Source organism: Vulpes lagopus, chromosome 1 (assembly GCF_018345385.1).
Source record: "Vulpes lagopus strain Blue_001 chromosome 1, ASM1834538v1, whole genome shotgun sequence".
NCBI classification, from domain to species: domain Eukaryota; kingdom Metazoa; phylum Chordata; class Mammalia; order Carnivora; family Canidae; genus Vulpes; species Vulpes lagopus.
In genome coordinates this window covers 75,721,900-75,747,297 of record NC_054824.1, presented here as the reverse complement: position 1 = coordinate 75,747,297, position 25,398 = coordinate 75,721,900, and the positions used below count along the sequence as shown (strand labels likewise).

At 38.5% G+C, this 25,398-nt stretch overlaps 1 protein-coding gene across 1 annotated transcript in view; it reads left to right on the top strand.

Moving 5' to 3' along the window:
* Window positions 1-25,398, top strand: part of IQCG (IQ motif containing G) — a 48,594-nt gene that overhangs the window by 5,125 nt on the left and 18,071 nt on the right. The window contains exons 3-6 of the mRNA XM_041746160.1: window positions 178-445; window positions 5,386-5,600; window positions 8,441-8,569; window positions 17,434-17,515. Coding sequence (XP_041602094.1) covers window positions 178-445; window positions 5,386-5,600; window positions 8,441-8,569; window positions 17,434-17,515 — 694 coding nt within the window. The remainder of the gene's footprint in view (window positions 1-177; window positions 446-5,385; window positions 5,601-8,440; window positions 8,570-17,433; window positions 17,516-25,398) is intronic.

The window sequence follows — 25,398 nt, the reverse complement described above, 5'->3', positions numbered from 1 at the left end:
AGAATGTCACAGGAAGATATTTAGCAGAACCACATGTAAACTCCTTCTTTTGTTCGTTATCTTGGTTATATGACAATGTGGACTTCACAGGAGCCCATCTGTATGATGCCTGTGCTTTTTAGTTGAAGCAATTCTTAAACATTTGGTGGCTGACTTAATTTTTTCTTTTTTCTTTAGAGGCCAGTTAGAAGACTCAAATCTTCCAGCGAACATCTGGCATTCTGAGGTGACAGTGTCAGTGACAGGCGAGCCACCCAGTGCTGTAGAAGAAGAAAAAGAAACAGCTGAAGAACCAGAAAAAGAAGTCCTCCCGGAAATCGTAGAGCCACTCTCCATTCTAGATGTGCTGAGGATCTCTGCAGTTCTGGAAGATACTGCAGACCAGCTCTCTATTCTAAACTATATCATGCCAGTTCAGTATGAAAGAAAACAAAGTGTCATCATGGTATATACACTCGTCATTATCTAGTTCTTGCTTTCTTTCCTCTTTATTTCTCTATCATTTACAGTACTTATGCCATCAAATTTAACATGGGAAATAGCATCTTTAACTCAGATAAAAAGGGCTATAATAATTATTTGAGATACATACTCTGAATTGATGGAATGAAATAACCATAGCTCAAGATACATTGACAACCAGAATATCCTTTTCTTCCAACATGTTGGCATTATTCAAAAAGGCCTATAGTAAATCAGGATAAATACAGTATATGCACTGAGAGTAGCCAAATTACTGACTTGCCCCACCTATCTTGTATTTCTTAGCTGCTGAAAGCTAACTCAATCCTCAGGGGAGGAAATTCAGTTGGACCTTCTCAACATTTCTTCTAAAATAACTTTGTTATATTGTTGAATACATTGCACCCTGCCTTTGTGAACATCCAGCCACGTCATTATGTCAGCCATTACATTCCCAGGGGACTCCTCAAAGTGCTATCGAGTTATCAAAAAAATTCAACTTGGTACTGAGCAAAACCTTTATAAATTATTTATAAATTCTTAAGCTCTTGTAAATTTTTAAAAAGATTTATTTATTTATTTATTTGAGAGAGAGAGAGCATGTGAGCTGTGAGAGGGGCAGAGGAAGAGGGAAACCGAGAATCCTCAAGCAGACTCCATGCTAAGCACAGAGCCTGACTTGTGCTTGATCCCAGGACCGTGAGATCATGACTTGAGCCAAAACCCAGAGTCAGCCCCTCAACTGACTGAGCCACGCAGGCACCCCAAGCTCTTGTAAATTTTAATAACTTAGATTATAGATATACAATGAAAAGAACTTACTATTTTTCAAGAGAGAGTGAGACCAAGCAGAGAGGAGGAGGTGAGAGGCAGAGGGAGAGAGAAAGCATCTTAAGCAGACTCCACGCCCATCATAGACCTCAATGTGGGGCATGATCTCACAACCCTGAGATCAAGACTGAGTTGAGGGAAAGCCCTGGGTGGCTCAGTGGTTTGGCGTCTGCCTTTGGCCCAGGGCATGATCCTGGAGACCCAAGATCAGGCCCCACGTCGAGCTCCCTGCATGGAGCCTGCTTCTCCCTCTGCCTCTCTGTCTCTCTCTCTGTGTCTTTCATGAATAGATAAATAAAATCTTAAGAAAAAAAAAAAAGACTGAGTTGAAATCAAGAGTCAGATGCTTCACCAGCTGAGCCACCCAAGTGCCTCAGGAAAGAACTTATAAGTACAAATAAAAGTTGCACAAATTTCTGATAGAACACTGGATTTGGAGTCAGGAGATCTTTGTGGTTTAGTGGCGTACCATGAACAGTTCATTTCAGTTTCTTGGTCTTCGTGTTCTCGTTTGTAAAATGTGATGGAGCTTTTTATGTGTGGGGTTTTTTTTCAAGATTTTTTTTTCAAGATTTTATTTTCCATACACAACATGGGACTCTAACAACTCCAAGATCAAGGGTCACATGCTCCACTGACTGTGCAAGCCAAGGGCTCCTAAAGTGTAATAGAGTTTTAACCAAGTGATCCATATCATCCCTTCCAGTGCTAACATTATATGGGTTTTGGGGGTCGTTTTAAAACAACATTAATGGGTATTATCAAGAATTTTGTAACTAGTTAATTTTTTTTATCAATTTATGAAAGGCAAAGAGATTGGAAACCCAAGAACTAAGCTTTTCCATGAATTTAAAATAAAAGTAATTCATATGTTAATCTTGTTAATAAACAGTAAAGAATAGTCTAGGGTTTCCTTCTTATTTATTCATCTCCTTCAGTAAGGATAAAAAAAGATATTTAGGGGCAGCCTGGGTGGCTCAGCGGTTTAGTGCCGCCTTCAGTCCAGGGCGTGATCCTGGAGACCTTGGATCGAGTCCTGCATCAGGCTTCCTGCATGGAGCCTGCTTCTCCCTCTGCCTGTGTGTGTCTTTGCCTCTGTGTGTGTGTCTCTCTCATGAATTAATAAATGAAATCTTTAAAAAAAAAAAAAGGTATTTAGTTAACAAGATAAAGTCTTGTGATACTTATCAATGATACTTACTGTGTCAGGCTGAAAAGGGTAATTTACCTTCATAGAAACACAAGAGAGATGGAAAACCCAAATTAATTTGTTAATTTATTTATAAAAATTATGTTTTATTTATTCATGAGAGACACAGAGAGAGGCAGAGACATAGAGGGAGAAGCAGGCTTCTCGAGGGGAGCCTGATGCAGAACTCGATCCCAGGACCCCAGGTTCATGCCCTTAGCCAAAGGCAGACACTCAACCACTGAGCCACCCAGGCATCCCGAAAACCCTAATTTATAAACAATTCAGCAGTGGTCACCACTTCAGTAAATTAAAGAACAGAACTTTTATGCTATTTTATTCTGGGTTTTTTTTTTTTTTAGAGATTTATTTATTCCTGAGAGACACAGAGAGAGAGGCAGAGACACAGGCAGGGGGAGAACCAGGCTCCGTGCAGGGAGCCTGACGTGGCACTGAATCCCGGGTCTCCAGGATCACGCCCTGGGCTGAAGGCAGGTGCTAAACCTCTGAGCCACCCGGGCTGCCCTTTATTCTGGTTTATATAGTAATCTTCACCCACAAAATTTTCTGACTTAACAGAGGCTCTGCTTATGATTTCATAGTAGTGCATATAACAAAGGCTTACACTCTTAACTTTTTTTTTAACCCCCCAATTCTACTCTTATCTCCATTAATAGAAGCTTAAAAGCCCTTCTCTCAATACGTTATTAGTTCCACAACTTTACAAAATTGCAAATATCATTAAATAATTTCTTTTTTACTTCATAATACTAGTTGTTCTAACTTAATGAATTTTACAATGCCATTGCTGCAATAAGGGCATAGGAAATTTATTTTAAGTATTTAGTATGTATGTGGATATTTTCTTTCTCCAAAGACTTCATTCATATTGTTTAGCCTTAGAACAATTTTGGGATGAAAGTTTAGTTGATATTATCCCTCTTTAATGGCTATTTTTATAGCTAAGGACATCTCCAAATAGATTTTCATTGGTAAGATTATGGAATAGAATGATGAAAAATATACTAATGTACCAGACTCTACCAGAAGTGGGAGTAATTGGACCAAAATTTGGGGAGAGCTCCCCTGCAGGAATACTGTTTCTCTTACCTTTTCCCTTAAGATTTAATACCCTACCTTGTACATAGTGTGTGTTATATAAAAATATTTTTTAGTGAATGGACTAAAACACTTAGCTAGTTCTTTTAAATTTACTCTTTAAAAAATTCACGTTTATTTGTAGTAATGAGTAAATCAGGCTGCTTGACACATTTGCCTCCTTTTCCAGATGCCCAAGCATAGAGGTAGAGGAAAAATAGGGAAATAGAGCTTCCTAGGCCTTGCACTTTCCCCTCTCCTACCTAAGGGAAAATCTGAAATAACCATTCTTGAGGTTTTCCTTATGTCCAGGTAAGTTTCCGTGTAATTGTTGAAATGCTACTTTTCTGTCCTCTTTGTAGCCAAATTAATTTTAAAGGATCATCTTAAAATTTAATTATTTTTTATTTTTATTATTATTTTTTTAATTTTTTTTATTTATTTATGATAGCCACAGAGAGAGAGAGAGAGAGGCAGAGACACAGGCAGAGGGAGAAGCAGGCTCCATGCACCGGGAGCCCGACGTGGGATTCGATCCCGGGTCTCCAGGATCGCGCCCTGGGCCAAAGGCAGGCGCCAAACCGCTGCGCCACCCAGGGATCCCCAAATTTAATTATTTTTTAAAACGGCATTTTGTTTTGTTCTTCCCTACAAATGTTTTCCTCAGATCTGAATCTTTGCTTATTGTTGATGTAAAGAAAAATGCAGTTAAGTCTGTGTTTATTAATCATTCATAGACCGTTTTTTAACATTTCTAGGCTAGTTGAAGTTTAGCTAAGGAAGACCAAGGTTTTATGTATCAATATGCAGATAAACTTTTCCTCTGTGCATATGATCAGTACCAGAATTTAAGTAATTATAACAAGTACAGAACTTAACATAGTTCTATGTACTGTTCTAAATGCTTTATGTATATTAATGTATTTAATCCTCATAATTCTATGAGGGCAGTTACTATTATCCCTATTTTCCCAATGGGAAAATGGAGGCATAGAGATATTAAACAGCTAAGTCAGTATGATTTGGTAAGAAGTAAGGCAAATGAGGAAGTTTGGTTTCAGAGTCCACAGGCATAATCTCTATGCTATATGGCCTCTCAAAAGCTAAAGCTTTTAGCAACAGATTAAATAGGAATTGTTAATTTAAGAGACATATGTTTTTCCTGTAGTTGATGCCTACCCCTCAAGTGTTCCAGTTTGGGTCCGAAAAATGAATTATTTTGGCTTTTCCCTACATGACCTTCGAAATCTATACCACGCCACTAATGTTACCAACTTAGGCTCTGTGCTATGATTTTCTTTCATTCTTTATATTTCGTATTCATTTGTTCAATGAACACATAAGTCTTCTATGCCCTAGGCATTGTTCTAAGCAATGAGACTGTAAAGATGGCCACATTTATTATGCAGTCTTGTTCCAAAAAGAATTTGAGGTGAACCAAGATCTCTAAGACACTGTCCCTTCCCTCATAGAATTTACAATCTCCTGGAGACACTTATACAAATAATTACAATATGGTAAATATCTGCTAATAGATTTCACAAAGAACTTTATCTTTGATCATGGTCTTAATGTTTGCCAGGTGGTAAGTTGAGGAAAGAGACAAAAGGAATGTTGTCTAAAGGCAGGAAAGCACATAATAGCTGGACGTGATTTGTGTGGCTGAAGGAAAGAGTAATTTTCTTGTGTGTTAAGTACAAGTGGCAGAAGCCCTGATATAACATTGTTTCTTTACTCTTTTAAAATCTGTCTTACAAAAAAAAAAAAAAATCCGTCTTACATAAGACATCATTTCTTGTTTTTAGAAGAGAAACAAGAGCTTAGAAAAACTTGCAGAGGCCCCAAGAACCTCAAGATTGTCCAGTCCATTCTTACCTAAAGAAGAAAGCAAGTTGCCAGAAATAAAAAAAGGAAGCCAATTTACCAATGAATTTAACAAATTGCAAGATCTTGTCTTCAAAAAACTTACAAGACAAACCATAATGTCTACGGAGATACTGAAGAAAATTCAGATTGATAGGTAAAGAAGGAGAGCATATTTGGAAATGTAATAATGTATTTATCATAGATGAAAAACAGGTGCAAGGGTGGCTGGCTGCTGTCCTCTCTTGTAGATTGGTCATTAGATACACATGTGCTGCTGATAATAGGATTAGCTAAAGACTCCCTAGAGGAAGTGTGTACAATTTGAAAGTATGGTGGTTACATGATAAAGGGCAGGTTGTTGAGCCTTTGTTTCCAGTTTTTAAATGTGAAAATAATTATAGCAACTTTGCAACTTTTCTAATGCTAGTGTGAGGATTAGAAATTAGCCTGCAGCCAAGTGCCTGGCACAGATGGTAGCTATTAGGATGCTTTCATCCAAGAGGAAGAGATAGACCCATCCAAGTAGCCAGCTTTTAAACTGAATTTCAATCCTGAGAATTTCTTAAAGGGATTCTGTTTCCATTGTCCCATTATTCAGTTTTTTGTCAGGCTTGCTAACAAGGAAGCCTCTTAAGTTTCAAAGAGAATATAGTATTCTGGTAAAGATTGTTGGTAAATGAATGTTTATAGCAATTACCCAGGGCTACTAGCCAAATTCAACCTGTAGTCTGGTTTTAAAAATAAATTTTAGGGACACCTGGGTGGCTCAGCGGTTGAGCGTCTGCCTTCGGCCCAGGGAGTGATCCTGGGGTCTCGGGATTGAGTCCCACATCGGGCTCCCTGCATGGAGCCTGCTTCTCCCTCTGCCTGTGTCTCTGCCTCTCTCTCTCTCTCTCTCTCTCTCTCTCTCTCTCTCTCTCTCCCTGTGTCTCTCATGAATAAATAAATAAAATCTAAAAAAAAAAAGAAATTTTATTAGAATACAGCATTGCCTGTTTGTTTATTGTCTCTTGCTGCTTTCATGCTATAGCAACAGAGCCGAGTCGTTGCAACAGAGAATTTATGGCCCACAAAGCTGAAAATATTTACCATTTTCCCCTTTATAGGAAAAGTTTGCCAACCTCTGCATCAGAGGGGTAATGTTTCTTGTGAAATCAGTTTGGCTCAGATTTGCATACATGACAGAAAGGTGTCCTGCTTAAAAACAACCAATCTAGTTAATGTCCTTTTCATTCTCTGTGGGATGGCTCATATCTTTTTTTTAAAGATTTTATTTATTTGAAAAAAAAAAAGATTTTATTTATTTGAGAGAGAGCGAGAGAGCACAAAGCAGGGGGAACAGTAGAGGGAGAGGGAGAAGCAGGCTCCCCACTGATCAGGGGGCCTGATGCCCAGCTTGATCCCAGGATCCTGGGATCATGACTTGAGCTGAAGGCAGATGCTTAATTGATTGAGCCACCCAGGCACCCAGCTCATATCTTTTCTTTTTTTCTTTTTCTTTTTCTTTTTCTTTTCTTTTCTTTCTTTTTTTTTTTTTTTTTTTTACTTTGGTGTACTTACCCTTTTTCTTAGTATAGTTATTGAATCTTTCTGTTTGAACTTTTGTCAACAAATTGTTATATGGGCAGCCCCTGTGGCACAGCGGTTTAGCGCCGCCTGCAGCCCGGGGCATGATCCTGGAGACCCTGGATCGAGTCCCACGTCAGGCTCCCAGCGTGGAGCCTGCTTCTCCCTCTGCCTGTGTCTCTGTGCCTCTCTCTCTCTCTGTCTCTATGAATAAATAAGTTAAAAAAAAAATCTCTAAAAAAATTGTCTGTTTTATATAAACAGTGAATGTAATTCTTGCTGACCTGATATGAAAACATTAAATAGCTGTTTTTAAAATTCCCTACCTATGAGAATATTATAAAAAGCAATGGACTAGGAGTCAGGAAACCTGGGTCTACCTCTTTCTCAAATTAGTTATGTGGCCTTGGGCAAGTCATTTAACCTTCCTGAACCTGGGTTTACTCATCTCTAAAATGTGTTTTATTAGCTCTTTTAAAAATGTTTTAAATAATTTAACTTTTGTAAAATTATGAAATATTTTTAAAATACAGAAAAAAATATTAAGAATGAAATAGTGAATACTTATGTGTATAACCACCAAATCTTAACATTTTACCATGATTGCTTTAGAGGTTTTTTTGGTTTTGGTTTTTTTTTTTTTTTTTTCAATAAAATACTTAAGATACAACTGGAGCCTCTGATGCTAGCTAGCTCCCTCACTCTTCCCCCAAAGACAAACTCTTTAATGAATTTGCTATTTATTATTCTCTTACATATTATGATACTTTTATTAGGTATCTATGTGTTTTATTTAAATAATATATACAGTTTTATATGTTTTTAAATATTATATACATAATATCATACTGTACATTCAATGTTTGTTACTCCTTGGCATGTAAACTTTGGTTAAGGGAGTTCTCTTTTATTTCTAATTTGCTAAGAGTTTTTGTTGTTTATTTTCAAATGAATGGGTACTGAATTTTGCCTAATACCTTTTTTGCACCTATTGCGATGGCCATATGGTTTTTCTCCTTTTGCTTTTGTTTTTGTTTTATTTTAAAAGATTTTATTTATTCATGAGAGACAGAGAGAGAGAGAGAGGCAGGGACACAGGCAGAGGGAGAAGCAGGCTCCTTGCAGGGGGCCCAATGAGGGACTGGATCCTGGGACTTCAGGATCATGCCCTAAGCCAAAGTAGACGGCAGACGCTCCACCACTGAACCACGCAGGCGTCCCTCCTTTTGCTTTTGTTTATGTGATGAATTCTATTAATAGATTTTCTTTTTTTATTATTATTAATAGGTTTTCTAATGCTAAACTATTCTTGCATTCCAGGAATAATTCCAGCTAGTCATGCTTTTTATCCTGGGTCTTAACCTGTGTGACTTCTGTAGCCCTTTGTAAATATACTTTATTAACTCATCCTTTTGTGTCTCCTTACAGGCAATTTTTCAGTGATATAATTACAAAGACCATGCAGGAGTTAGAAGAGTCGGGCACTTTCACCAGTCTCCTGGAAGCTCTGGGCAAGGAGAGAGAAAACAAAATGCATTTCTATGATATCATTGCCAGGTCCGAGTAATATGTTTATTTGCTGTGTTGTATTTTAAAATGCTATTAGCCTTTCCTAGAAGTCCTTGATTTCTAAAGCAAATCAAATTTGTGATTTCCAGGGAAGGTAAATAGACCTCAGAAATTTAGGTGCTAATTCAGATTTCTGGGCTTTAGTTGTGTGTGTCTATAATATGTCAAAAGTATTCTTTCTATTGTATAGTAATCTTTCTTTTTTAAAAAAAATGTGAATTCCAGTTAGTTAACATTATTTAGTAGTATTATTTTCAGGTGTACAATATAGTACACCACTGGATTCACCACTTCCATGCAATACTCGTGCTTATCATGATAATTGTACTCCTTAATCTACATCATCTGTTTAACCCATATCCCCCTCCTCTGGCAACCATCACTTTGTTCTCTATAGTTAAGAGTCTGTTTCTTAGTTTGTTTTCCTCTTTTTTTCCTTTGCTTGTTTGTTTGTTTTTTCCTTAAATTCCACATATGAATGAGATCATATGGTGTTTGTCTTTCTCTGACTGACTTATTTTGCTTAGCATTACACTCTCTAGTTCCATCCATGTTGTTGCAAATGGCAAGATTTCATCTTGTTTATGGCCAAATAATATTCCATTGTAGACATACCAGATATTCTTAACCAACTGAGCCACCCAGGTGCCCCTATACCACATATTCTTTATCCATTTTTTAATCAGTGGACACTTGGACTGCTTCCATACTTGGCTACTGTAAATGATGCCGCTACAAACGTAGAGATGCACGCATCCCTCTGAATTAGTGTTTTTGTATTCTTTGGGTGAAAACCTACTAGTGTGATTACTGGATTGTAGGGTAGTTCCATTTTTAACTTTTTAAAGAAACTCCATACTGTTTTCCACAGTGGCTCTATCAGTTTGCATTCCCACAAAGGGTGCAAAGGGTTCTGTTTTTCTCCACATCTTCAGCCAACACCTATTGTTTATTGTGTTGTTGATTTTAGCCATTCTGACAGGTGTGAAGTGATATCTCATTATAGTTTTGATGTGTATTTCCCTAATGATAAGTAAGTTTTGATGAACATCTTTTCATGTGTCTAGTAGCCATCTGGGTGTCTCCTCTGGAGAAATCTCTGTTCATGTCTTCTGCCTATTTTTTAACTGGATTATTTTTAGGGGTGTTGAGTTTTATAAGTTTTTTGTATATTTTGGGTACCAACCCTTTATCAGAAATGTCATTTGCGGGCAGCCCTGGTGGCTCAGCGGTTTAGCACTGCCTTCAGCCCAGGGCCTGATCCTGCCTGGGATCGAGTCCCACGTCAGGCTCCCCCAGCATGGAGCCTGCTTCTCCCTCTGCCTGTGTCTCTGCCTCTCTCTCTCTCTCTCTCTCTCTCTCTCTCTCATGAATAAATAAATAAAATCTTTAAAAAAAAAAAAAAAGAAAAGAAAATGAAAACTGAAAGGGAATATACCGGTGTGTTAATAATATGGCTGTTTTCCAAAAAAAAAAAAAAAAAAATCTTCAGTATTTTCTAAGTCTTCACCTTACTAAGAGAGAAAATAAACTTATGTTCTCAAAGATTTTATTTATTTATTTGAGAGAGAGTGAGGAGGGGGAGGAGCAGAGAGAGGGAGAAGCAGACTCCATGCTGAGCATGGAGCCTGTCGCAGGGCTCGATCCCATGACCCTGAGATCATGACCTGAGCCAAAACATGCATTAGATGCTCAACTGACTGAACCACCCAGATGCCTCTTGTAAATAAACTTATTAACCAAAAAACTAAATAAAATACATATACTCTTTGACCCAGCATTTCTACTTTGAAAATATAGGGAAAAATTAGCTCATATTATATATATACAAAATATTCATTGTAGCATAATGGTAAAAATCTAGAAATTGTATAAATGTCCTTTAATAAAGGAATTCTTGAATAGTTGTTAATTTTAGGAAATAAGAAACATGCAGGGCAGCCCTGGTGGCACAGCGGTTTAGCGCCGCCTGCAGCCCGGGGTGTGATCCTGGAGACCCAGGATCGAGTCCCACATCAGGCTCCTTGCATGGAACCTGCTTCTCCCTCTGCCTGTGTCTCTGCACCTCTCTCTTTCTGGGTCTCTCATGAATAAATAAATAAAATCTTTAAATAAAATAAAATAAAATAAAATATTTAAAAAAAAAGAAACATGCAGCTGTTAAAAAGAATAAATTAGAGGTGCACCTGAGTAGGTCAGTCAGTTGAGCATCCAACTCTTGATTTGAATAAATGAGAGCTCTATGATTGATCAGAGGAATTTTATTCATATGCAGATAAATGGAAAAAGCTACAGTATTATGTGTATAATATCAATTTTTTTCTTTTTTTTCTTTTTTTTCTTTTTTTTAAGTAGGCTTCATGCCTAGTGTGGAGCCCAACATTGGGTTTGACTCATGACCCTGGGATTAACACCTGAGCTGAGATCAAGAGTCAGACACTTACCCAACTGAATCACTCAGGTGCTTCTGCAATATGATTAAAAAAAAAAAATCTCATCCATATATATAAGAGCATAGAGAAAGATGTGGGAGGATATACATCAAAAGATTTAACATTGCTTACTTCACAGGAGGGAATTGGACGGGATTCCTATTCAGTTTTGAAATATTTCCTATTCAGTTTTGAAATATTACAATATGCACTTGTTACTTAGTAATTTCAAAAAAAGCTAATCAAGTAAGAAAAAGAAAAAAAGAAAAATATGTACTACTATTTGGAAGGGAGAAGATAATCTCAATGTAGACAGTTTGCTAGTGATTGATTTTCCATATGATTACATAGTGATTATGTATGATAATCTCTTCTTTTAGTTTTTCTTCCAATTAGATAGGCATCAATTTAGATCTATTTAAGTTAGGAAATTATATATAGATTTGGGCAAATCAGTAACAAATTGTGATTGACACTTTTTAAATCACATTTAATGATAGATAAAAGAGAGAAAAGATTTTCTATTCAGTTCCTCGAATGAGAGCTCCATTGAGATAAAATTTATATCTTGTTAAAGACATTATTCAGACCTGTTAAAATGTAATAGGGAGAGAGATTAGGCTCAGCTCTGAATACAGTAAAGGCAGCTGAGGGTTTCTACCAGTGAGAACAGTGAGGGTGTCAGTGGATGGAAAATCACTAAGAGACATAAAGAGTAGGGGATTCTTGGTAAACTAAACAGGATTCTTGCTGAAAGCACACCAAAGGCGTAGACATCAAGGGTTGGGGATGAGGAATTTGATCAGATATCCAGGGTGATCAGATGTCAAGGGTGGGGGATTCTCTCTAAACTAACTTAGCAGAAATCTTGCTACACTTGGTGATGCAGGCTGAAGGCAAGGAGAGGAGCCAAGGTCAAGGCCTACTAGGGAGGAAGGCTCAGAGAAGCATGATCAGTTTGGTCAAGGAAAGAGTCTGTCAATACCATAACATTCATCCTCTTAAAGTGTACAATTTGGCGGTTTTATTCACAGTTGTGCAACCATCACCACTATCTAATTCCAGAACATTCTCATTCCAAAAAAGAAAGCCTATACTCATTAGTACTCACTCTCCATGCCTCTCAGCTCATCTATTTAGTTTTAAATGAAGCTTCTCTTAGTGATAATTGTCTTCACTAATAGTAAAATCTTACAAAATAATAAGAAAAATACCAGTATGTAAAAAAAAAAAAAGGATAAAAATAATGTGAGTCTTGGAGAAAGCCCTACATAGGGCCTGCCATGGAATGATTTTTCCTTCTAGCAGCAGAGAGCATGAAAGACATACTTATGCATTCTACTCGGGACATGTGTGCATATATGCCCCTGAATAAGAATTAATAATGTAAAAATCTTCTGTTTAAATTCCGTTTGGTTAAGAATTTAAGAATCATTTTCACTTTTTTTTTTTTTTTTTTATATATATATATATATTTTTTTTTTATATATATTTTCTTTCAGGGCCTCACTTTTTTTTTTTAAGTAATCTCTATACCCAACGTGGGGCTCAAACTCACAACCTCGAGATCAAGAGTGGCATGCTCTTCTGACTTGAGCCAGCCAGCTGCCCCTCACTTATTTTTTAATATGTATCCCACTTCAGTATTATTCATGGTGTTTTGAAACACCATGTGTTTCAAAAGCAAAAGGAAGGAGACAATTTGCCAGGTTTTAAGGCCTTTTGACATTTTGGTCAGAAAGGTCAAGATGTATGAGGTATCAGTTTCATCGTGGTCACTCAGGCTCTACTCTAGAAAGGTGAACAAAAGGAGCCAGAACAGCCCCTCTGCTTGCTGAAATGGTCACCTGGATGCTCCTTATTGGAACTCAGCCGTAGAACATAGGTCACTATTAAGGTGCAAACCGCACCAGCACTATTCCCATTGGTAGCAGAAGGGTGTACAGATACCATGTCAGTATTGTTCAGGCATTGCTTTTTTTCTTTTTTTTTTTTTTAATAGACTTCAGTTTTACATTTATAGAAACATTGAGCTGAAACTAGAGTTCCTGTATCCCTTTTCATTAACATCTTACATTAATGCAGTGCATTTGTTGTCATCGATGAATCAATATTGATACATTATTATTAACTAAAGTTCATAGTTTACGTTGGGGATCACTCTGTGTTACACATTCTAAGGGTTTTGACCAATGTGGTGACCTGCATTTACCATTGCGGTTTTATACAGAATAGTTTCACCGCCCTAAAAATCCTGAGTTTTTTTTTTAATTTTTTTTTAATTATTTATTTATGATAGTCACAGAGAGAGAGAGAGAGGCAGAGACACAGGCAGAGGGAGAAGCAGGCTCCATGCACCGGGAGCCCGACGTGGGATTCGATCCCGGGTCTCCAGGATCGCGCCCTGGGCCAAAGGCAGGCGCCAAACCGCTGCGCCACCCAGGGATCCCAAAATCCTGAGTTTTACCTATTCATCCCTCCTGCCCTCCCCCTGGGTCCCTGGCAACCACTGATTTTTTTTTTTTTTTTTTTTTACAGTCTTCATAGTTTTGCTTTCTTCAGAATGTCATGTAGTTGGAGTCATACAGTACGTAGCTTTTCCAGATTGGCTTCTTACACTTAGTATTATGTGTTTAAGTTTCTCCCATGTGTTTTCCCATGACAGCTCATTTCTTTGTCAGCACAGAATAATATTTTATTGTCTGGGGGCACCTGGGTGGCTCAGTCGGTTAAACTCTGCCTTCAGTTCAGGTCATGATCCCAGAGTTCTGGGATCCAGGTCCACATGGGGCTTCCTGCTCCACAGGGAGCCTGCTTCTCCCTCTCCCTCTCTGTGCCACTCCCCCTGCTTGTGCTTGCTCGTGCACGCACTCTCTCTCTCTCTCTGTCAAATACCTAAATAAAATATTTTAAAATAATAATATTTTACTGTGTGGATATACCACAGTTTATTCACATACTGAAGGACAACCTGATTGCTTCCAAGTTTTAGCAATAACTCAATAAAGCTACTTTAAACATCTACATACAGTTTTTTTTTTTTTTAAGATTTATTTGTTTATGAGAGAGAGAAAGAGAGAGAGAGCTGGGGGGAGAAGGGCGGGGGCAGAGGGAGAGAGAAACTAAGCCAACTCTGCACTGAGTGTGGAGCACAACGCGTGACTCAATCTCATGACACTGAGATCAGACCTGAGTCAAAACCAAGGGTCAGATGCTTTAACTGACTTCACCACACAGGCACCCCTCTGTGTACATGTTTTTGTGGGGATCTAAATGTTTGATTCGTTTGAGGAAATACCAAGGAGCATAATTGCTAGGTCAGCATTTGGTGGTGTCAATCTTTGGATTTCTGCCATTCTATTCAGTGTGTAGTGGCCTTGCTGCTGTTTTAGCCGGGCATTGCTTTAGAGAGAGAATGCAAAGTGGGCTGACTGGTCTGTATCTCTCAAGGTGCTGAAATTTCATTGTGATGAAAAAGTGCAGTCTGATCCGGAGGGGTGAGACATCCTTTGATTTGGCCTATCTAAAAATGATAGGAAATGATAGGATAGACCGTTCACTGAGGAGGACACGTAAGGGGCCAATAAACATAAAATAAATGTTTACCTTCAAGTCATTTTTCATTTCTCACGCTGGCCAGTTTTCTTCTTTATGTCAAACAACACTAGTGGGCATATAGTTTTAGATGTAATCTATTGGTTTTTTTCCATTCCCCTAGAATAGTTAGAGCATAATTTTTGGTTAAATTAATACTTAGTATTTTGATGATGATTATTTTTTATAAATAGTCGAAAGAGGGGACATACAATATATATAATGATTAAATTTTCTTCCTTGAACAGCTTTTTTTCTCCTAAAGTTAAATCTTGTCATTTTTTTTGTCTGTTTTGACATTTCTGTTCCAAATCCAGTACCCAACTCTTCACCAGAGCGCTGAAACTCTTTAAGTGTAGTCATACATATTAAGTCTTCCCCTTTTTTTTCTTTTTTTCCTTTTGAGACTTTCTTCCGTTCTTTCTCCCCTATTTGTTACTGTTGTTCCTAGGGCCTGCAGCATTGCTATAGTTTTGGGCCTTCCCTTCATCTCCTGAGATTTCCTTTTGATCCTGTTTTCTAGATCCCCATTCCTCCTCTTTTTTATGTGAATCTTTCATTTCATTGGAGGATGTCTTTCTGTAACTTCTTGAGCAAAGGGTGTGTGGAAGTTACATATATTAAGATTTTACATGTCTGAAAATATCTTTTTCTGTCCTCATACTTTGACTAAGTACAGATTTTTAGATTGAAAATCATCTCATAATTTTGAAGGCAATACTCTACTAATTTCTAGTTTCCACTGTAAATAACATTTATTTAACTGAATCTACCCTCGGGTTCTGAATTTATTATTAGAGAAATATTTTTCCTCTTTCTTATGTTTCTTGTAATCTGTAAATAGTAATTACATAATATATACTTCGGCAATGGCAATCTCAGTCTCATGATTCTGGTTAAGTACATGCTTTGTAAACATTCCTGAATAGCAGTACTTATCTAGATGCTATTTAGTGGTAACACGTCTTGGTTGTGCTACATATTGAATGTTTATGTACTCCACCCCTGCCTCCAACTTATTTGTTGAAATCTTAACCCTCAATGTGATGATATTAGAAGGTGGGACCCTTGGGAGGTGGTTAGGTCATGAGGGTGGAGGCCTAATGGATGAGATTAATGCCCATATGAAAGAGACCCCAGGGAGCTTCTTCTCCCCCTTTCATCATATAAAGATGCAAGTGAAAATGACCATCTGTGAACCAGGAAACAGTTTCTCACCAGACACTTAATCTGATGGCACCTAGATCTTGGACTTCACAGCCTCCAAACTGAGAAATAAATTCTGTTATTTATAAACCATCCAAACTGGCTAGGCCGGGTGGCTCAGCGGTTTAGCGCCGCCTTCAGCCCAGGGCCTGATCCTGGAGACCCGGGAACAAGTCCCACGTCGGGCTCCCTGCATGGAGCCTGCTTCTCCCTCTGCCTGTGTCTCTGCCTCTCTCTCTCTCTGTGTCTCTCATGAATAAATAAATAAAATCTTTAAAAAAAAATAAAAAAAATAAACCATCCAAACTGATATATTTGTTTTTGTTTTTGTTTTTTTAAGATTTATTTATTTAGGGATCCCTGGGTGGCGCAGCGGTTTGGCGCCTGCCTTTGGCCCAGGGCGCGATCCTGGGGACCCGGGATCGAGTCCCACATCGGGCTCCCGGTGCATGGAGCCTGCTTCTCCCTCTGCCTGTGTCTCTGCCTCTCTCTCTCTCTCTCTCTGTGACTATCATAAATAAATAAAAATTAAAAAAAAAAAAAGATTTATTTATTTATTTATTCATGACAGAGAGAGAGGCAGAGACACAGGCAGAGGGAGAAGCAGGCTTCATGCCGGGATCCTGACGCGGGACTCGATCCTCAGTCTCCAGGATCAGGCCTGGGCTGCCCCTGATAGATATATTTGTAATGGCAGCCCGAGCTAAGATAGGTTTTATTTTGTTTATTCTTACTTTGTTTTGTTTATTGTTTTGTTATTTTGTTTTTCTTTAAAGATAATGGGATTACTAGAGATCAGCAGAATTCTGAGTGCAAACAGAAACAGTAACATAAAACAGTTATGTTCTCATTGGGACAGTACTGAATTTGAATCCTGCTTTGCCATTTACTGTTTGTGTGATCATGGCAAGGGCGTCAAGTCATGTCTTCTGGGAGATGCCAAGATGAGATTATTCATGCAAAGACTTTATCAGGGGAAGCACCTGAGTGAGAGACAATATGGAGGGAGCCTTCAGACTCAATGAGGAACTGACCCCAAGTGAAGATTACATGGAAGAGAATGCCCTGCCCTTCCTTTTCCCCTTTCTGTTCCCCCTCCTCTTAGCCTTTTCTCGGCAGCACCTATTTTAGATACAACACAAAAACCAAAAAAATCCTCTTCTGGCTTACTAAAACAAATCGCAGTCTTCTGTAAAGTGTTGCTAAAAGTGTTCCATGGACCAACACCATTAGCAACATCTGAGAACTTGTTAGAAATGTGAATTGTGAGTTGTGGGGCACCTGGGTGGCTCAGTTGGTTTGGCATCTGCCTTGGGGTCAGGTCATGATGACAGGATCTTGGGATTGAGCCCCTGCTTCTCCCTCTCCTCTCTGCCTGTGCTCTCTGTCACTATCTCTCTCTCTGAAATAAATAAATAAATAAAATCTTAAAAAAAGAGAGAGAGAGAGAGACAGATGCAAATTGCAGGGCCCCATCCCAGACCTGCTACATCTGTTTTTAAACACTGAGGATGAAAAAAAACAAAAACAAACAAACAAACAAAAACACTGAGGATGAGCTTTGTGCATGCTAGAGTTTGAGAAAGACACCTCTAAACAAATCATTCTTATTTCTTCTAGGGAGGAAAAAGGAAAAAAACAGATAAAATCTCTTCAAAAACATCTACTTACTGTCAAAAAGGAACGGCAAGCTGAAATACAGGTAAGAATCACCTGGCCAACACTGGAAGTTACTGAGCTAAAGCAGCTATGTAGAAGCCATCTTTCCTAAGCAAAGAAAAATTACATATGAGAAATTGTTGTTTCTCCCGGGATGCCTTTACTACTGAAAATATAAAGAGAGTAACTAGAGAGTTGCCTGGGATATATAAGTCAGACCAGGATAGAACTCAGGGAGACCCCAACACTCTGGGGTTGGGAATTCCCCTCCCATCCCACTCAATCAAACCACCTACCCCCTCCCTACAGGAGACCTTGTCTCAGGCAGTCTCTTGTATTCCAGCATCCCACATGGGAGACTGTAGTCCCAGATGGGACATTAAACACACTACAAACCTCCTTATACATGATGGTTCAGTTTGATGTCAACTGTATTATATTCCAAGTACAGAGTAGATTTAATGGGCTTTTATGGTCATTAGGACCTAACCTTATATCTAATTTACCTCTGTAAGAAAATGCATCCTAAGTTTTAAGCAATAGACTTGTAAAACAATGTTTGGGCTACAGCATAGGTAATTAGAAATTAATTCTATTAGGATGTCTAACACTATTAGCAGTTTAGAAAGTTACAAATTATGGCTTAATATCAGCTTTTGCCTAGCTATTTGGACAAGTTTATACTTCATATCAGGGAGTCTTCATTATTTCCTATATAGAAGTTAGAAGACTTTTTTTTTAAAGATTTGATTTACTTGGGATCCCTGGGTGGCGCAGCGGTTTGGCGCCTGCCTTTGGCCCAGGGCGCGATCCTGGAGACCCGGGATCGAATCCCACATCAGGCTCCCGCTGCATGGAGCCTGCTTCTCTCCCTCTGCCTGTGTCTCTGCCTCTCTCTCTCTCTCTCTCTGTGTGACTATCATAATAAATAAAAATTAAAAAAAAAATTAAAAAAAAAAAGATCATTTACTGTTTGTGTGATCATGGCAAGGGCGTCAAGTCATGTCTTCTGGGAGATGCCAAGATGAGATTATTCATGCAAAGACTTTATCAGGGGAAGCACCTGAGTGAGAGACAATATGGAGGGAGCCTTCAGACTCAATGAGGAACTGACCCCAAGTGAAGATTACATGGAAGAGAATGCCCTGCCCTTCCTTTTCCCCTTTCTGTTCCCCCTCCTCTTAGCCTTTTCTCGGCAGCACCTATTTTAGATACAACACAAAAACCAAAAAAATCCTCTTCTGGCTTACTAAAACAAATCGCAGTCTTCTGTAAAGTGTTGCTAAAAGTGTTCCATGGACCAACACCATTAGCAACATCTGAGAACTTGTTAGAAATGTGAATTGTGAGTTGTGGGGCACCTGGGTGGCTCAGTTGGTTTGGCATCTGCCTTGGGGTCAGGTCATGATGACAGGATCTTGGGATTGAGCCCCTGCTTCTCCCTCTCCTCTCTGCCTGTGCTCTCTGTCACTATCTCTCTCTCTGAAATAAATAAATAAATAAAATCTTAAAAAAAGAGAGAGAGAGAGAGACAGATGCAAATTGCAGGGCCCCATCCCAGACCTGCTACATCTGTTTTTAAACACTGAGGATGAAAAAAAACAAAAACAAACAAACAAACAAAAACACTGAGGATGAGCTTTGTGCATGCTAGAGTTTGAGAAAGACACCTCTAAACAAATCATTCTTATTTCTTCTAGGGAGGAAAAAGGAAAAAAACAGATAAAATCTCTTCAAAAACATCTACTTACTGTCAAAAAGGAACGGCAAGCTGAAATACAGGTAAGAATCACCTGGCCAACACTGGAAGTTACTGAGCTAAAGCAGCTATGTAGAAGCCATCTTTCCTAAGCAAAGAAAAATTACATATGAGAAATTGTTGTTTCTCCCGGGATGCCTTTACTACTGAAAATATAAAGAGAGTAACTAGAGAGTTGCCTGGGATATATAAGTCAGACCAGGATAGAACTCAGGGAGACCCCAACACTCTGGGGTTGGGAATTCCCCTCCCATCCCACTCAATCAAACCACCTACCCCCTCCCTACAGGAGACCTTGTCTCAGGCAGTCTCTTGTATTCCAGCATCCCACATGGGAGACTGTAGTCCCAGATGGGACATTAAACACACTACAAACCTCCTTATACATGATGGTTCAGTTTGATGTCAACTGTATTATATTCCAAGTACAGAGTAGATTTAATGGGCTTTTATGGTCATTAGGACCTAACCTTATATCTAATTTACCTCTGTAAGAAAATGCATCCTAAGTTTTAAGCAATAGACTTGTAAAACAATGTTTGGGCTACAGCATAGGTAATTAGAAATTAATTCTATTAGGATGTCTAACACTATTAGCAGTTTAGAAAGTTACAAATTATGGCTTAATATCAGCTTTTGCCTAGCTATTTGGACAAGTTTATACTTCATATCAGGAGTCTTCATTATTTCCTATATAGAAGTTAGAAGACTTTTTTTTTAAAGATTTGATTTACTTATTTCAGAGAGAGAGGGGGAGAGAGAGCATGAGAAGGGGGAGGGCCAGAGGGAGAAGCAGACTTCCCGCTGAGGGAGTCCAACATGGAGCTGGATGCAGGACTCGATCCCAGGACCCTGGGATCATGACCTGAGCCAAAGGCAAACACTTTAACTGACTGAGCCACCCAGGCACCCCAGAAGTTAGAACACTATTTTTTTTAATTTTTATTTATTTATGATAGTCACACAGGGAGAGAGAGAGAGGCAGAGACACAGGCAGAGGGAGAAGCAGGCTCCATGCACTGGAGCCTGACGCGGGATTTGATCCCGGGTCTCCAGGATCGCGCCCTGAGGCAAAGGCAGGCGCCAAACCACTGTGCCACCTAGGGATCCTAGAACACTATTTAAAAAATATATTTGGAAGAACTGTCTATGAAGGGTCATTAGCTTTTCTTCCAAGACACTATCTTTATGTCTTCTGAGCAAATTGCTTAATGTAAGATAATAAGAGACTTATTTTCTATTTACTAATTATAAAGTACCTTTGGTAATGACTTTTACATCATTATCTCTGTTAACCCTCTGCTTATTGCTTACATTTTTTTGAGAAACATTTTTCTTTTCTAGAGAGTTTCACAAAACTTGGTGTGAGCTTAGGTTTTCTAATGAATAGATTTTTTTTTCAGAAGTTTCTTAGCTTCTTTTTCCCTGAACAAATCTCTGATTATTTAAAAACTCTTGCATTTCTTGACTATTAAGATAGAAGATATTTATATTAATTTCCTTTTAAGCATCTGTATCAGATAATATGAAAAGAAATCTCAGGCTTGTCACTCTGCCAGTTAACTCCCTGATGTAACCATCATAACCACTTTTTTACTCTTTCTTTAAAAAATTGCTGATGAAAAAAAAATTGCTGATGAGTAGAGTTTTCCAGGCAACCTCTAACACTTATTTGTGAAACTTATCCTCCTGGATGACATCTCAGCCATTACATTCAAGCAAAGTAAAACTAAAGCAGAATATCACTCAGATATTTTGATCATCAGCAGAGGAATAAACCAAGACTAGAAGATCCAAGGCAAACCTTTGTGGTTTTTTTAGATTATGATTTTAATTTACTTAGTAGTCTTTTACCTATACCCCTTTTCATTTTTAAACAAATGGTTGCTCTAGGGATTTCTTTTCACGATCTATTTAGCATTAATACTGTACCACTTCACATAAAATGTAAAAACCTTTCACCTATATATTTCCACTATTTCCTCTCCACCACTATCCTTTATTCTGTGTCTGTCATATATATTACATTTAATGTATATTACAAAGACAAGACAAAAAAATCAGGTTTTCATCTTAATTTATGTGTTTTTAAAAATTAAGAGGAAAATGGTTGTCTTACCCCGATATTTATCAATAAGCTTCCATCTGGTGTCATTTCCTCTCAGCTTAAAGAATAGTAAATCTTATTCCTTTACTATTTATTCCAATCCATGTTTGCTGTAAACAAGTCCTCTTAATATTCTTTTACCTAGAAATGCATCTATTTTGCTTTTGTTCATAGAGGATATTTTCAATGGGTATAGAATTTTGGTTTGACAGATTTTTCTTTCAGTACTTTAAGGATTGTCACTACCTTTTGGTCTCCATTATTTATTTTGAGAAGATAGTAGTTATTCGAATCATTGCTCTCCTGTATGTAATGGGTTTGCTTTTGAAATTTTTATTTTCATTAAAAAATTTTTTTAGATAGAGAGAATGAGTTCATGAGTTGGGGAGGGGTAGAAGGAGAGGGAAAGAGAGAATCCTAAGGAGGCTCGATGCCCAACATGGAGCCCAACAGAGGGCTACATCTCACAGTCCTGACTGAGATCGTGATCTGAGCTGAAATCAAGAGTCAGATAGATGCTGAACTGACTGAACTATCCAGACATCTCTTGAGTTTTTTTTTAATCTTTAATTTTCTGCAGTTTGATTATACTGTTCTTAGATTTGCTTTTCTTCATATTTATTCTGTTTGGGTTTCACTTAGATGCCTGAATATGTAAATTTGTGTCTTTCACAAAATTTTTGAAATTTTCAGCCCTTATCCTTTTTTCCCTTAATTTTTTATTGTGGCAAAATAAACATAACATAAAATATACCATCTTAACCATTCTTAAATTACAGTTCAGTGGTATTGAGTATATTTCATTGTTGTGCAACCACCACCACCATCTATCTCCAGGACTCTTTTCATTTTGCGAAACTGGAACTATACCCGTTAACCAGTAATCTACAATCCCCCCCCCCCTTAACCAGCCCCTGGTAACTACAATTTTACTTTCTGTCACTATGATTTTGACTACTCTAAGTACCTCATGGAGGTGCAATAGTACCGTATTTGTGTTTGTGACTGCCAGCCAGTAAATTTTCAGATAGTTATAAATTTTCATTTGCTTGCACAGGTCCTACTAGAACCCCAATTTTCCCTATTGGACTTTTTAAAAAAAATTTTTTTAATTTTTATTTATTTATGATAGTCACAGAGAGATAGAGAGAGAGGCAGAGACACAGGCAGAGGGAGAAGCAGGCTCCATGCACCGGGAGCCCGACGTGGGATTCGATCCCGGGTCTCCAGGATCGCGCCCTGGGCCAAAGGCAGGCGCCAAACCACTGCACCACCCAGGGATCCCCCTATTGGACTTTTTTATATTGACTTGCAGGTCTCTCTGTTCCTTACATTTTTTTTTTCTCTTTGTTCATCTGATTAAATAATCTCTATTTGTCTATTTTCAAGTTCACTGACTTTCTATCACCTCCATTCTGCTGTTAAGCCTTTCTAGTACTTTTTTAAAAATGCATTTAGGGTAATGTATTTTTTAATTTTAGAATTTCCATTTAGTTCTTTTTTTATAGTTCTCTTTCTCTGCTGAGATTTTCTGTTTTTTATTTATTATGAGCCTATTAGTGTTTATTGAGTTTTCTTTAAAATCCTGTCCTCTGGGATGCCTGGTTGGCTCAGTCAGTAGAGCCTACAACTGTTAATCTCAAGGTTGTGAGTTCAAGCCCCAAGTTGGGTGTAGAGATTACTTAAAAAGAGAAAAAAATTTTTTTAAGATTTTATTTATTTATTCATGGGAGACTGAGAGGCACAGACACAGGCAGAGGGAGAAGCAGGCTCCATGCAGGGAGCCGGACGTGGGACTTGATCCCAGGTCTCCAGTGTCACACCCTGGGCTGAAGGTGGCGCCAAACCACTGAGCCACCCAGGCTGCCCGACTTACAAAGAAAATTTTTTAAAGAGATTTTATTTATTCATGAGAGACACACAGAGAGAGGCAGAAACATAGGCAGAGGGAGCCTGATATGGGACTCGATCCCAGGATTCTGGGATCACAACCTGACCTGAAGGCAGACGCTCAACCACTGAGCCCCCCAGGTGCCCCTAAAAAGAAAATCTTAAAAAATCCTTGTCTGCTAATTCCAACATTTGACATTTTAAGGTTAATCTCTCTTGAGTGTGGTCATAGTTTTCTTTTTCTTCAGAATGGAGTAATTTGGGGATGTGCCTTCGACACTGTGAATGTTATGTTGTAGAGATTCTGCATTCTGTTCTATCTCCCAAAGTGTACTGACATTTTTGTTTTAGTGGTCAGTTAACTTGGTTAAATTAAAGCTAAAAACTTTCACCTACATTGGGCAGTAGCTCAAGTCTCAGTTCACTTTCTTTTATTCTTACCAAGACTGCCTGCATTCTTCTTGGCACCTGTGTGCCTCAGGAGTCAACCAAAGATTTGGACAGAATTTATTTACCAAATGTGAAGTTTCCTTTCTCTTCTTCAGCATTATTGAAAATTATTTGGCTGTGATTGTCCAAAATCTGTTTTCTGGTATTTCGGAATAAAAAGTTTTCACTGCTTCACACATGCCACCACCACCACCCACTGCATAGTGTAGTGCTGACTGTGGTCTAATCGACCTCATAAAAAGTCGGAAATTCACCACATGCTGTACCCTACTTACAACTGTCTCCTCCTTCCAGAATCTGCCTGATTTAGTACACTCCCCAGTGTTTTTATGTAATTTCCTTTTGTATGAAGTCTAGAGTTTATAATTATTAACTGTGTGAGGGTCATTCTTTTAAGAGTTTATTGGCAATAGTGAAAGTAGAATTTTTTTTTTATTTATTTACTTATGATAGTCATACAGAGAGAGAGAGAGAGAGAGAGAGAGAGAGAGGCAGAGACACAGGCAGAGGGAGAAGCAGGCTCCACGCACCGGGAGCCCAATGTGGGATTCGATCCTGGGTCTCCAGGATCGCGCCCTGGGCCAAAGGCAGGCGCCAAACCGCTGCGCCACCCAGGGATCCCGAAAGTAGAATTTCTAAATATTCAGTTAGGAGATAGAACTTGGGATATATAAGGAACCGAAGGAAGGCCAGTTTAGCTGCTAAAGTTTGGAAAGAAAGGGAGTGAGTAGCATAGATGAACCTAGAACAGGACACAGGGAACAGATTATGAAGGGCCTTTTAAGCCACGCTTGTCTGGGCAAACATCATCAATGGTTGCCATCTAGGTAGGGGAGCCTCATCATGTAAGAAATCTGTCTTCTCCCTGGGGAGTCAGGGTTTGGACCATGTTAAAATTCTGGGTTTGTAATCTTTGTTGTTGTGCTTCTTAGGGCTATTTCTAATCTACTCCAGACCCATGGCTTTATGCTGACCTGGAGTTTCTTTAAGCAGTTACCTTTACATCATCCTGCTGCCTCTGGCACGTACAATAAAGCTTTCCAGTACTGGAGCTGCCACTGAGATATTTAGCCTGGGAGACAGTCTCAAAACAGGGTGCCAAGGAGGATATTTTTCTCCTGGACCTAGGGCTTCTCATTTCCCTTAAGTTTATATATGTATTTACATATGTGTGTGTGTGTGTGTGTGTGTGTGTGTATACACACATCTCTTTCTCTCAAATAAATTTATTTTTAGAATAAGCACTTTGTTTTCAAAATTTTATTTATTTTAGAGAGAGAGAAAGAGCAAGCATGAGTGGGAGATAGAGAAAGAGGGAGCTCCACTGAGCAGGGAGCCCAATGCGGGGCTCACTCTAAGGACCCCAGGATCAGGGCCTGAGCCGAAGACAGGTGCTTAACCAACTGAGCCACCCAGGCATTCCACAAAATTTAGAAAGAAAGAAAGAAAGAAAGAAAGAAAGAAAGAAAGAAAGAAAGAAAGAAAAGTAAATGAAGATATAGAAGGCATGCTTGCTAATTCGCAAGCAACTCAAAGCTGGTATATGATAAATAATAGACATCAGAATTCAGAATCTTCTTGATTATTAGAACACTGAACTGATTCCAACAGGATGCAGAAGTGAAACGAAAGGCCTTATTTTGTTCAAAAGATTCTTATAAGTTGAGAATTGTGAAGACCTAACTTGTCTTCAATAGTTTCATTAGGTGCTTAGCCAGGT